The sequence below is a fragment of the Chrysemys picta genome, chromosome 12 (assembly GCF_011386835.1).
Source record: "Chrysemys picta bellii isolate R12L10 chromosome 12, ASM1138683v2, whole genome shotgun sequence".
Taxonomy (NCBI): Eukaryota; Metazoa; Chordata; order Testudines; family Emydidae; genus Chrysemys; species Chrysemys picta.
Window position 1 is genome coordinate 55,438,286 of NC_088802.1, and position 13,041 is coordinate 55,451,326.

At 46.8% G+C, this 13,041-nt stretch overlaps 1 protein-coding gene across 5 annotated transcripts in view; it reads right to left on the bottom strand.

Moving 5' to 3' along the window:
• RPTOR (regulatory associated protein of MTOR complex 1) overlaps positions 1-13,041 on the bottom strand; it is a 297,098-nt gene that overhangs the window by 5,371 nt on the left and 278,686 nt on the right. For all 5 annotated transcript variants that reach the window (XM_042840943.2, XM_042840944.2, XM_065562859.1 and 2 more), the window contains 3 exons: positions 9,655-9,761; positions 4,175-4,302; positions 3,568-3,654 (listed from right to left, as the gene is read on the bottom strand). In XM_042840943.2, the coding sequence (XP_042696877.1) occupies positions 3,568-3,654; positions 4,175-4,302; positions 9,655-9,761 (322 nt within the window). The remainder of the gene's footprint in view (positions 1-3,567; positions 3,655-4,174; positions 4,303-9,654; positions 9,762-13,041) is intronic.

The following is a 13,041-nucleotide window of genomic DNA, read 5'->3' on the forward strand; positions in this document are numbered from 1 at the left end:
GAGGTTCACAACATTAGACTCTGTCCCACTGGAAGTGCAGCCTCGAAAGCCCCAGAGAAAAGGCCATTCACTTGCCTGTGAACAGACCACCACTACGCACGGCAGAGCCATAACTGGGCATTTTAGCACCCGGGGCGAGCAAGCCTACTTGCGCCCCCTACCATTTTCTTCTGTCATTTCTCTGCCCCCGCGGCTTTGCGCCCTGGGCGGCTGCACTGCCCTGGTTATGGCGCTGACAGAAGAACTACACCCGAGGAGAGATTCAGCTCAGTACCACCTCTCCTGCTCTACGTCCAGCATTGTGACCGTATCCACCCCAGCATCATTTGTTTCCAGTAGGATCCGCAGTAGGCGAGGTGCTGTACGCACACAGAAAGGAAAGAACGTTCACTGTCCCCAAGAGTGACTATTATCTTACCCCACCACCCCCATCGACATGATAAAGTGCTTTCGTTGGTATGTCGCGCAATACAACAAGCTGTGTATGAGGCCCCAGTTCCTTTTCCTCCTTCCAGTGTGACTACTCCATTCCAGCAGCAGGCAGCAATCTGAGGGGCTCCTATGCAACCGCTCAAGATGCCAGTTATTTGGACTCTGGTCCATAAGTCCTTTGCTGTTCAGAGTACTCTTTGGAGCAGGTATCAGCAAACGCTGATTAACAGCTTGTATCTTCTAAGGGTCGATCCAGGCAAAGCTACCAGTGCAGAACAGAACTGACCCTAGATAGGCCAACAGGGTAAGGCAGCAACAAGGAAAAGATTGGCTCTGACCCAATGAAACAGACACCAGGTGATGAGATAAGCAAGATTTAAACTGAATAATAGCAGGTTCTAACTAGTATGAGGATGTCAGACTCCACTGGGTCTTATGCTACTGAGAGGCCCAGTGATAATCAACAGAGACAGCGATCCTGAACCAGCAGTACTTAGAAAGACACTGATCACCTTTAACACAATTGTTTCTGAACTGTGGTGCTTATGTAAAGATGATTGAACCTTCATAGAAAGTTCAGTCTGCACAAGCAGGGGCTGGAGTGTTTCAAGGAATTAGACCCAGCCCCAGACAATGGAGTTTTGAGATCAGCTGAAAATTTAAAAACTCGGTTGCTGATTATTCCTTAAGCAGAGGGATTATTAAAGCTAGATTACTTTACGGGCACAGGTGGCTCTCTATACCAGACATGCTGTTCCCCCTCCCCTCCCCTCCCCGCAATTGATGTATTTTCCCCACAATTAAGCACAATTAGGAAGTGAGTCTAAGGCACAGCTAGTGAGGCCTACCTCTTGCAATGCTCCATGAGTCTGTAAGGCTGCGATTGTGGAATAAGAATCCTTAAAGGGCTATTAGAGAATCGGACAATCTAATCATGGCCCTAGCGGTTAGATCAAAATGGCTGGACAAAGGACCACAGGACTATCTAGCCTAGGTGTCATAATCCCTTCAGCCATATGCGTGAGCTTCCCCTGGTGATTTGGTTACAATGGTCAATTCTAGGTTATAATCGCATTCTCTCGTGCTTTTTGATCCAGATGAGGGTCCTCTAGGATTCCGCTGGGTAATTATTGCCAGCATTGCCAACTTAGCGACTTTGTCACTAGATTTAGTGACTTTTTGGTTTCCCTAGCGAGAAAGTAAGTGTCCAACTGACCAGTGATAAATCTAGCGACGGTCACTGCCAATCACAGTGCCACTCAGAGAAAGACGTCACCAATATGTATAGTGACAAAATCATTCACAAACAGCTCAAGGGTGTTAATAAAATCTATTCCGTGCTCTTCTTACTATGTTCTGTTGCACCCCAAGTCAATGTCATTACGTCTCAATGGAGCGTGTCCTCGGAAGGAATCGCATCCCAGGGCTGCTTGGGCTGAGATCACTATAATTTGCAGGAGAGGAAATGAAATCTGTGGAGGCTAATTAAATACTTTGCTAAAGCCAGGCGCATGTTGGCAAGAGCAGCACATTTGCCAGGGCTTGTTTTTACCCCAATGTTCTTTCTCGCTACTCCGTAGTAGGCAGCACACCCTGTGATGCAGGGAAAGCCGGCTAATGAAGCGGGCTCGGCGGGGGAGGCAGGTTAGCCAGCGAGGAGAGCCGCACGGATGGAAGGTGGGGTGGGGTGAGACAGGGCCATGTGCCCCAATGGGGCGGGGGGCACCGTGCCTCCAGGGATGAAGCCCTTACTACAGGATCAAAGGTGGAGCTAGCTTGATTTCAGCTCCCCTTTCCTCCTTCCCCTAGCTGGGCCTGGGGTTAGCTGCCCAGCCCTTTTCAGAAATCAAACCCTGGAAGTGGGGGAAGGGGTCCAGCTAGCGGCTCTCCCTTCCACTACCTGTGGGCTCAAATCCAGGCTGGCAAGAAAGGGAGGCTCAGCTGAAATTAACCAACCCCAGCCGTAGCACAGAGCGCCCTTCCCAATGAGCAGAGGGCGCCCTCCTGACGAGGACGGTGTACTGTAGTGTAGTTGCTTCTGGCGTGCAATAAAATGTAGTAAGAGCATGGAATGGATTTTATTAACTCTATTGAGCTGCTTGTGAATGCTTTTGTGGGTGTGGGTGGGTGGGTGGGTGTGGGTGGTGACTTCCTGCTATGTGGAGTTAGCAACACAAAATGTCTGAGGCCTTTCAGGAAATAGTTATACTGGAACCAGTTGCTGTGTGAGATTCTTTTATAAAGCACTCTTCACGGATACCGTAGCTATTCCAAGCCCGAAGGCATTCCTTTCGGGAGAGGAAATGAACTGCAGGATGGCTTGTTTGACCAGAGTCCAGTTGCTTTGGGATGGGGGACCAGAGATTTTCTCCCGTCTTTCTGACACTGCTGAGGAGGATGTGGAGGAGGAGGGAAGCCGAATGTTTGTTCCTTCAGACAGAGGCATGCAAGGCAGGGATGCCAACCTGGCTCCCCTGGGATTGCTGAGGGAGATTATGAGGAAGATTAAAAACTCTAATATGGGAGCACTACAAATCTGGCAGCTGCACCATTTAAGCCCCTTTCTAAAAATCGTGATAAATTTTGCCACTCTATCCCTGCTCAGGAAAGCATTACATCCTGGAGAATTATGTTCTGTTACATTCTGTAAACAAGGAAGAAAGAGCATTCTCGGTGGACAAATGCAGGCTTTGTGACCGTAAATTGTATCTGCTCTCCCTTTAACAGGCAAATAAATATCGGCTGCTCTCCACACAGTATTTACTGAGCAGCAGAAATAGATTGATGTGTAGAAAATTGCTAGATGGTGAAGTAATCCAGCAAGCAATATGCCCAGGGGATGCAGAGTGAACGTCCTCCCTTCTTATGTCCTATCACCTAGACCCCTACAAGGCCATTTGCAACAAGGAGGCAGAAACAGAGCATACAATGTCTCCTAGAACCCCCCCATGCACTTCCAGGTAGGCTACAGGTTTCTTTCCGTCTCCCTCCCTTCCCTCACCAACTTTTGGAGCAGGAGTTAACTGCTGAGCTGAAATGCCAGAGTGCAGAGCTTTACCTTCTTTGGTGTTGACATATCAGTGACCAATTTTTAAAGGGAGAAGAAAATGTCTCCAATATCCAAGACTCTTTTACCTGACGCTCATGATGTTGCCTTCAGGATGTTTCTGCAAATATGCCTTCACGACCCAGGCTGTGTGCTCCCGGTAGGTCATGACGCGGCTGAGGAGCAAGCAGAGAAAGGGGAAACTTTTTGGAAAGAAGACAGAGGAAATCTGAGGAGGCACAGTGAGCACCTCCAATATCTGCAGCCGGAACTCTGCAGCGGGGGACCTTCTGAGTCCTGCTGGCTGAAATCACAGAGGTGAAGAAAAGGGCCACTCCTTCTCACACTAATGATGCAGGACATGATCCTTGTCACTAGGCAGGCAAGCACCACAGAGCTGTGAGTCAGCTGAGACAATCCCTGAACCAACAGGCTTACAGCAAGGTTGCTGAGGTGGGACAATATTAATGAACGGGACTGGGCACACATGTACTATAACGAAGGCTATAAAGGGCTCACTGAAACATTACAAATTCTTTCAGTGACACATTCTAGTTACTGAAGCCAGTGTGACAGCTGGTAAGTGCACTGCGAACGTGGAGCCTTTACGACAAGAGACCAGTAAGACTCAGGGAGGAGACCATTTGCCAGTCAGGGGGACTGCAGTGGGCTAAAGGGAATGCTGCAGTTAGTTACCATTCACTCAGAGCCATCCTCCTGTCATAGACACGGATGGAGCCATCACCGAGCCCTGCCACGATCAACGAGCGGTGAGAGTCACACGACAGGCTGGTCACACAGCTGTCAGCTCCTGTGGGGATATCCTAGGGACAAAGCACACACACAAACCAGGCTGAAAGAGTAAAGAGCCTCCGAAGTCCACAGCCCAAAATAGGAAACATTGGGTACATCTACACAGCAATAAAAAACCCGTGGCACCGAGTCTCAGAGCACAGGTCCAACAACTTGGGCTCGCGGGGCTCAGGCTGTGGGACTACAAATTGCAGCAGAGATGTTTGGGCTGAGGCTGGTGCCCAGGGTCTGAGACCCACCCCTCTCAGATGTCTACACTTCAATTTTCAGCCCTGCAGCCCGAGCCCCATTAGCCCGAGTCAGCTGACCTGAGCCAACCATGGCCATGCTGCGGGTCTTTTATTGCAGTGTAGATGTACCCATTAGGTACCTTCAGAAGGGCCTTCTGCTGGACCCAGGCTCGCCTACGTGTTTCAAGGAATCTCCTCTCTCCTTTACCCGGATCACAACCCAATTTAAACTGTGATTTTCCACATTCTCCCCTCCCCTGTAAGGTTATGAACCCTGCAGTTCTGCGCTCACCTGGGGGCAGAACTGAACCTCCAGCTGGGACAAAAGGAATACGTCTACACAGCATTTCAGAAGGAGCCTCTGAGCTCAGGACTTGGGGCTGGCGCTTTAAAAGCTGCTGTGTAGACAGCACTTGGAAGTTATGGCTCGGGCTGGAGCTCAGGTTCTGAAGCCTAGGGAAGGGGGTGGGCTTCAGAACCAGAGTAACAACTTCAAAGAGCTGTCACACCGCTATTTTTAGAGCGCTCGCGCAAGCCCTGCTAACTCAAGTCTGCAGACCCGGGCTAAGAGGCTCGCTCCAAAATGCTGTGTAGACATACCCAGGGATGGCTAGCTTTCTGCCAGGCTGTTGTCAAGGCAATTACAGGAATCAGTGAGCGGTGAGTATGGGGTCACTGAATCAGGACAGTCCCTGCAGCCTGAATGAGTCACTGCCCTAATCCTCAGAGCTCAGCCTGGGCAGGGAGACACAAACGTGGGTTTCCTTTGTGGCAGCACAAAGAGCGCTGTTCAAAGATCAGCTTTTGGGAATAATTAAACTTTACACACCAAAATAAAGGAGAAAGTCCATTTCAGAAAGGAAGAATCATTGTTATTCTCCTCCTAAAAACACCTAATTAGTTAAGATAAATGTCTGCAAGGAATTCTTTCCATAAACCATCTTCAGCTTCTGTTGGTTGTAAATGCTGCTAGAAAGGCAGGGGGGATAATAAAAAAGCAGGAGGAGATGAGCCACTGAAGAGACACACACTTGCTGAAAATAAATAGCTTGCAGCTAAGTCAGACATGTAAAAAAGAAAACAAACCTACATGAAAAGGGGAGATACAGCACTTGTTATAGGCAGCAGCCTCTACTTAAACTCCTGGTAAAGGAACGGACCTGCAGAGTCATAACTCTCTGCACCAAACCAACACACAGACAAATCTTGCGAGGCAGTTTGAACGTGCCTCTGAGAAAGGAGTAACAAACTTGTAGAGGACTGAAAGGCAGTAGGACACTGGATCTGATCAAAGAATAGATCTGTTAAGAGGGAGCCATTCCCATGCATCAAACCAAAATCTATTTCCTGGAAGAGGCGTTACCTTGGCAATGGTAACAAACCTGTTAAGAAAAGCTTTGGTACAACAGGAGGCCTTTTCATTTCACAGGTTTCTACTGTATATCATAATATATACCAGGGGTCGGCAACCTTTGGGAAGCGGTGTGCCAAGTCTTCATTAATTTAAGGTTTCGCGTGCTGCCTTTGGCACGCGTGCCGCAGGTTGCCAACCCCTGATATATACCATGGGAGCACTTAATCTGCCATTAGCTCTGAAACCCTCTTTGTCCTCTGGAAAGAATAAAATCATTTTGCCAGAAAATGTCTCCCATTAGTCATAATTAGAGTCATTCTGGGTAATAACAGCCATTCTGTTTTGTCATTTCCATTTTTACTGTATCAGTGTTTTGGCTCTCTCTTACACCTCTCATCAGTAGATCGCAAAACTCTTTACAACCCCCCCTGTAAGGCTGGGAATTATTACTCCCATTTTACAGATGGATAAGTTAAGGCATCGTATCATTAAGTGACTTGCTGTTTACAGTGTTGTTGTAGGAATGTTGGTCCCATGATATTAGCGAGAAAAGGTGGAATTTAAATTCCAGTTTGTGTGAGAGTATCTGATGATTTCTTGTCTCATTAAGTGACTTGTGTATGAGAACAGAGTGCAACAGTGCCAAGCCATGCCTAGAACCCAGCAGTCCTCTCTCCCACTTCCCTGAACTAGGATAAAACAGTTTGTACTTTCGGGGTATCATCAGAAGCCAGAGACTGCAAACATTTTTAAAAGTACTGATTTGGAGAATAAGAATGTAACGCACCAGGATACTGGTGAAATACACCCTGCACTATTATTCTAATGTTGTAGCTTTGCCCTCTTTATCTGCTACAAACAAAAGAATCAGTCGAAATAATAGGTGTACAACTGGGAAGAAGAATTAAACAGCTAAAACTGAGTAACATTTTCAAGCCAGGGTAACAATCGAAGAGGCACTTGGGAATTGCATTAGCTAATTTCACACCCGAATCCTGGTTTTGTTCCTGTGTGCATTCACCTTTTCTAGCTGTCATTTGCAGCCTTTGCTGAATTAACTGTTTGCTGGAGACACCTAACTTTGGGGGCTGTTTTCACATGCTTATTCTAACGCCATAAGATCCACGTCTGGATTTTATTCTCTGTGCCAGGAACATGCAGCTAGTGTGGAAAGAAAGTACTTGCTCCGCCACTATATGCAACGTGCCCCCAAAGGTATTCTCGCAGCGGTTCAAAGGGTGGGACGGCATCTTTATTAGCTTGGATTACATGGCTCCCCTGCTCTCGCTGCTGAATCTCAGCTTTGTAGAGCGACTGAGGAAGTTTTGATCGTCAGGATCTCCACAAAACCAATTTGCACAAAAAAACCAACCACCGCTTTTAGATACTCTCAATACAATCATTAACGATTCTAATTTAAAATATTTTCACCCTACTGATTTCTGATGTTCTCTAATTTACACAGATAAAATAATGTTTGAAAATAATTAAGATTAGCATAGGCTTAATTATGCTGCATTGCAGGGTCAGAAGTGTCATAATTAATGTGCATCGAGAGGTAATTAATCTCTAAAAGCTTTGGAGACTCGTTTTCATTTCCCCTGCATGGTGACTTTATTCTTGCAGACCTGCTGCTTCTCCTTACATACCTAAACATCATTTGAATTGGCTCACGGCTGACATGCAAGCGGACAGGTTTTGTCCTCATTTATTTTAAATGGAAATGTATGTGCTTTGGTGCAGGAGCGTTTTAAAGGTGGGAAGCATTTGACTGTTATGAAAGTAATGGTAAGTCTTGGAGTCCTGAAAGGCAAATTCAGCAGCGCCCCAGAGATCTGAAAGGAAACTGTCTAAGACAGTGGTTCTCAACCTTCCCAGACGACTGCACCCCTTTCAGGAGTCTGCTTTGTCTTGCATACCCCAAGTTTCACCTCACTTAAAAACTCTCCGGCTGCCCAGCTCTGACGACAGGACCACTGCCAGCAACAGTGCAGAAGTAAGAATGGCAATACCATACCGTGCCACCCTTCTGAGCTGCTGCTGGTGGCGGTGCTGCCTTCAGACCAGGGCAGCTGGAGAGTGGTGGCTGCTGGCTGGAGTGTTCATGTTGTTTGTGGTGCGGGAGGACTATTGTTTAAACCCTGCTCCCATCACGCTCTGTAATACTCACTCCCACATTGTTTGTGGAATTTTTATCCCTCTCCTGCTGTTATGGCAGTGCGTCTTGCAGCACCGCGGGATCCCAGTCCTGCTGGAGGGCTCTAGTGCCTGTTGTAAAACTTGGCAAATAAAATGAGTTGACGTACCCCCTGGAAGACCTTTGCGTACCCCCAGTGGGACACGTACCCCTGGCTGAGAACCACTGGTCTAAGAGACGGTTGATGCTGTGCAGCCATTTGCAGAAGCAGTGGGCACGTCTGTGGCCACACAGTACTGGGCCGGATTCTGATCTCAGTCATACTGGTTTAAGTCAGTAACTCCATTGACTTTACTTGACTGGTGTGAGATCAGATAATGTCGCAGATGGATGTCATCCTAAGCATTCAAGCCCTGGTCCAGAGAAGAGCCACGAGAATGATTAAAGGATTAGAAAACCTGCCTTAGAGTGACAAACTCAAAGGGCTCAATCTGTTTGGCTGAAAATAAGGTGTAACGGTGAAAGTAAATAACCAACGGAACAGTTCACCAAGAGTCACGGTGGATTCTCTATTGCTGACAATTTTTAAAATCAAGACTGGATATTTTTCTAAAAAAGATTTATTTTGGGGACCTTCTGCGGCCTGTGTTACACAGGAGTTCAGACTAGATCAGTGGTTCTCAAACTGTGGGTCGGGGCCCCAAAGTGGGTCGGGACCCCATTTTAATGGGGTCGCCAAGGGCTGGCATTAGCCTTGCTGGGGCCCAGGGCTGAAGCCCAAGCCCCACTGCCCGGGGCCAAAGCCCAAGGGCTTCAGTCCCGAGTGTGGGGGTAGCTCAGATTACAGACCCCCGCCCCCGCCTGGGGCTGAAGGCCTTGGGATTTGGCTTTGGCCGCCTTGCCAAGAGTGGTGGGGCTCTGGCTTTGGCCCTGGCCCCCCTGCTGGCGTCGCGTAGCAATTTTTGTTGTTAGAAGGGGGTCGTGGGGCAAAAAAGTTTGAGGACCCCTGGACTAGATGATCAAAGGGGTACCTTCGGGCCTTGGAATCCATGAAAGCACTTCAGTGCATGCGTAAGTACCTTTCTGAATAAAGATGCTTTCCTGAATCGGGCCTCGGATGGCAGGTGGGAAGGAAAATGACAGTGTTTTAAGGATTAGCCCTGTATAATGTCAAGAGAATTCTAGGAGCTGAAGCTACAGAGTCTGAGAGGTGCTTGACCCTCTCCATCACGGCACTTTACCCTCTCAAGGTGTTTTATAGCACAACTATACTGTAACCGGGAGACCATATCCTATACCTGGCCTCCCATTCGTGACTGCCTGCTCTCCTCCTCTCCCAAATGCAATTGCATAACATTCAGCTTCAGCAATTTCCTACGGTAATGTTAGGAGAGTATTAGAGTATTTTTAGCTGTCTCATAATGGGACTTTGCAGCTGGAAAAGGGGAGAGCCAGCATCATGTGACAAGTCTGCTCTCTGGAGACCACAGTTTGAGAACCTGTGAACTGTGTTTGTTAAATCGCTGGATGATGTGTGTCCTGGAAATATGCTCCCTGGTGCCTAAGTCCAGGGAGTCAGCTAGGAGACCTGTAAGCTCCACTAGCAGTGAACGAGTTAAAGGGGCAAACATGCAGCTGTTACCTGTACTTTCATTTCTCGATCTGTGTCCCAGATCCGGATAATCCGCACATCTCCTGATGTCATGAGAAGCCCAGTCTCTTGTTCCCAGTCCACCACCATCCCTGCTCCTAGAAAAAACACAGGACATGGAAATTATTCTTCACATAAACACAAGCAGAGCTTGACAGAGCCAAAGACCGAGTTTTGTGATCTGACACTTTTTAGTATAGCGAGGAGAATCTTAAAATCACACACACACTCACTCAAAACTGGGCCAAACCAGCTGTTCCTGAGTTCTAAACGACGCCCCTCAATCATTGGACTAGGTGTGCTATGGAAGACACTTGCTCCCCCTCGAGCTGGAAGGGGAATCTCTCTGCTCAGCAAAGTCCCCTTCTGGCAGACGCTCCAAAAGGTCCAGATGGCCTCTACAGGAAAATGGAATCAGCCCTCTGCAGGACGATGGATCCATAAATTATTCATCACCTTGTAAAAATACTAGGCTAAAGATCGTCTTGAGTAGACTGGACTGGCGTGAGTTAAGGCACCCAGCATGGCCAAAGCACTGCTTTCAAAGGACTATGGACTCCATGGATTGCCATGATTTCTTATCCCCACTCAAATCGAAATATTGGCTGTGATTAAGAGGACATTTTTACACACGGAATTGTGAAGCTGTGGAATTTGCTGCTGCAAGATATTGAGTTAAATAGCTCAGTAAGACTCAAAAAAAAAAAAGTAGTGTGTATGGATAAGGAGAACATTCTGCAGTTACACGAGCTAGAATACATGTACAAGGGTTCTCAATCCTCATGCTTCAGGGCATAAACTGATTGCCAGCAGGGGTCTAGCAGAAATTTCCTTCCATGGTACTGGAGCATTACAAGGGCTTTACCTTATCCTGAAGCATCTGATACGGACCCCTACTACAGAGAGGTTGGCCGACTATACGTACTAGTGATCTTTGCTGGTATGGCAATTTCTATTCAACAAATGACTGGCTTTCACCCCTTCTCCCATTGAGAGGATTAAGTGGTAAAAACCATAGAGAGAGTCAACAGTGCATAAGTACACAGCATACTAATGTCAAAGCTAGGTAGCTACTTTGGACTTGGGAAATAGCAGGCTCTGCAAACTCCTAATTGGTGGGGTAATCTCCAAGGAAGAATTCCAATACATTTAATTAGAATGGTCTTTACACTAGCTACAAGCTGCCAGCATAGTGCCTAAACGTTCTGCTTTAAGCAGAAAGCCATATACCAATTACCTTTTGCTTCCTCTGCTGGGAGACTGACTGACCCTGGATCTGTGGGTTTCCCAGAGAGATTTCTATACATACGAACATACAGAGATGAAAAAAAAAAATCCCAGGGCAAGGAAACCTGAAATGAATTTCATTGCACAGATGTTTGCATTCTCCTACATGCACAAGTTCTCTTTTATACAAACCAAGATCGAATCTAGTGTCTCCTCTCTTTGCACTGGTGCTCTCATAGTACAGATTAGAACATGGTGCCAAACATATTACAGCAGAAGACTCACAAGGGTCAGACACTAACCCTGTAATAGATTAGGATTGCAGCCTCATTTCTCTTGCTTCCATCCGGACCTTTTGTGAAAGATTCTAACGCTAGAAAGACCCCAAAGAGACACACGGAGGTGCCTTCTCAAAAAGGGATTCAGTGCGGATTTTTCTTATCTTGCTCTTCAAAATTAGCACTAGCAGGAACTTAAATACCTTGCAATGCTCTGGTTGCCATTAGAGGCCCACCGACACCATTTAGCAAAGCAAACATCCACCACAAGGAAAGAGGTCGGCTGCCAGAATTGGACAGGGCACGAAGCACAGAAGTTGAAGCACTCATGAATAGTAAGCTGCTTTGAGGACAGTGGGATGACAGTGTTTTGTGCAGATGCAGACCTAATTTGCTACCTACTTCCCCTCCTGGAAAAGCACAACCGAGCCCTCTCCTGATCTCACCTCATATTGCAGGATCAGAAGACACTGACATTGATGGGCTCATCTTATTACAGGAAATTCAGGACCCACAGCTAAGCTGACAGCTCATATCTTTATCTTGTGAGTTACTTTGGATTGCCCAGCCGCTCTGAGGGCTGCTAGACATCCCAAGCAAACAAGCAGGCAGTGGTTTAGCTTATAAGCACCCCCAAAGTGTTTTCATTTGTCATCTTGTTTATGGTCCAGGTGACAAGATAAACCTGGCAGGCCTGAGATGGATACGGCCATTACATCACTGATGGAGTTAAATAGGCAAGGCTCTGCTAGGCAGTTTTAAAGCTCCCAAATTTCCATTCATGTTCCCCAGTTTGAAGACCATTATCTTCCTCAGTTTGATCAGTAGCAATAATCCCTAAACCAGCTGGAACCTGCAGATTTTACTCCACTGGGAGGGATAAGAAGTCGTAGGATTTTGGCTGGCATTGTTGGTGCCAATTATTAATAAGCTTGTTCTGGGGTAGCCATGGGGAATTTGTTCTTTTTATAGTCACTGGGATCTTCAGGAGGGTAAGGGGAAAATTTTGTTTCTTACAAAGGTGGAGGTTTCTCATCATGAGAGATTTCACAAGTTGGAAAGACAGAATTCACACCAAAGAAGGGTGCCGTGAGAGATTCCACTTCTGGAGAGGAAGAGGGATGGAATTTAATTTTGAAGAGGATGCTTCACATATGTAGGAGTCCCCTCCAGCTGGGGGAACATGTGGAGAGACTGCATCTTGCAGAAGGGACTTCCCTTTCTTCAGTGCCCAACAAAACTAAAGTTCAAATTGGAGAAAGGTGTGTAGGAATGGGTGGACCGACTTACAGAGTCATAGATTCTAAGGCCAGAGGAAACGTGATCATCTAGTCTGAATTCTTTTATAACGCAGGACAGAGAACGTCCCCAAAATAATTCTTAGATTCTCAGAAAAACATCCAATCTTGATTTAAAAATGGTCAGCGATGGAGGATTCACCACAGCCCGTGGTAAATTGTTCCAATGGTTATTTATCCTCACTGTTAAAAAATTAAACCTTATTTCCAGTCTGAATTTGTCTAGCTTCGGCTTCCAGCCATCGGATTGTGTTATACCTTTCTCAGCCCATGATCAAATATTTGTTCCCCATGTAGGTACTTATAGACTGTAATCAAGTCACCCGTTAACTTTCTCTTTGTTAAGCTAAATAGATTGAGTTCCTTGAGTCTACCACTCTCAGGCAGGTTTTCCAATCCTTTAATCATTCTCGTGGCTCTTCACTGAGCCCGCTCCAATTTATCAACATCCTTCTTGAATTGCGGGCACCAGAACTGGACACAGGATGGAAGAACCTCTCCACTCCTACTCGAGATTCCTGTTTATGTACCCCAGGATCACACTGGCTCTTTTGGTCACAGTATCACACTGGGAG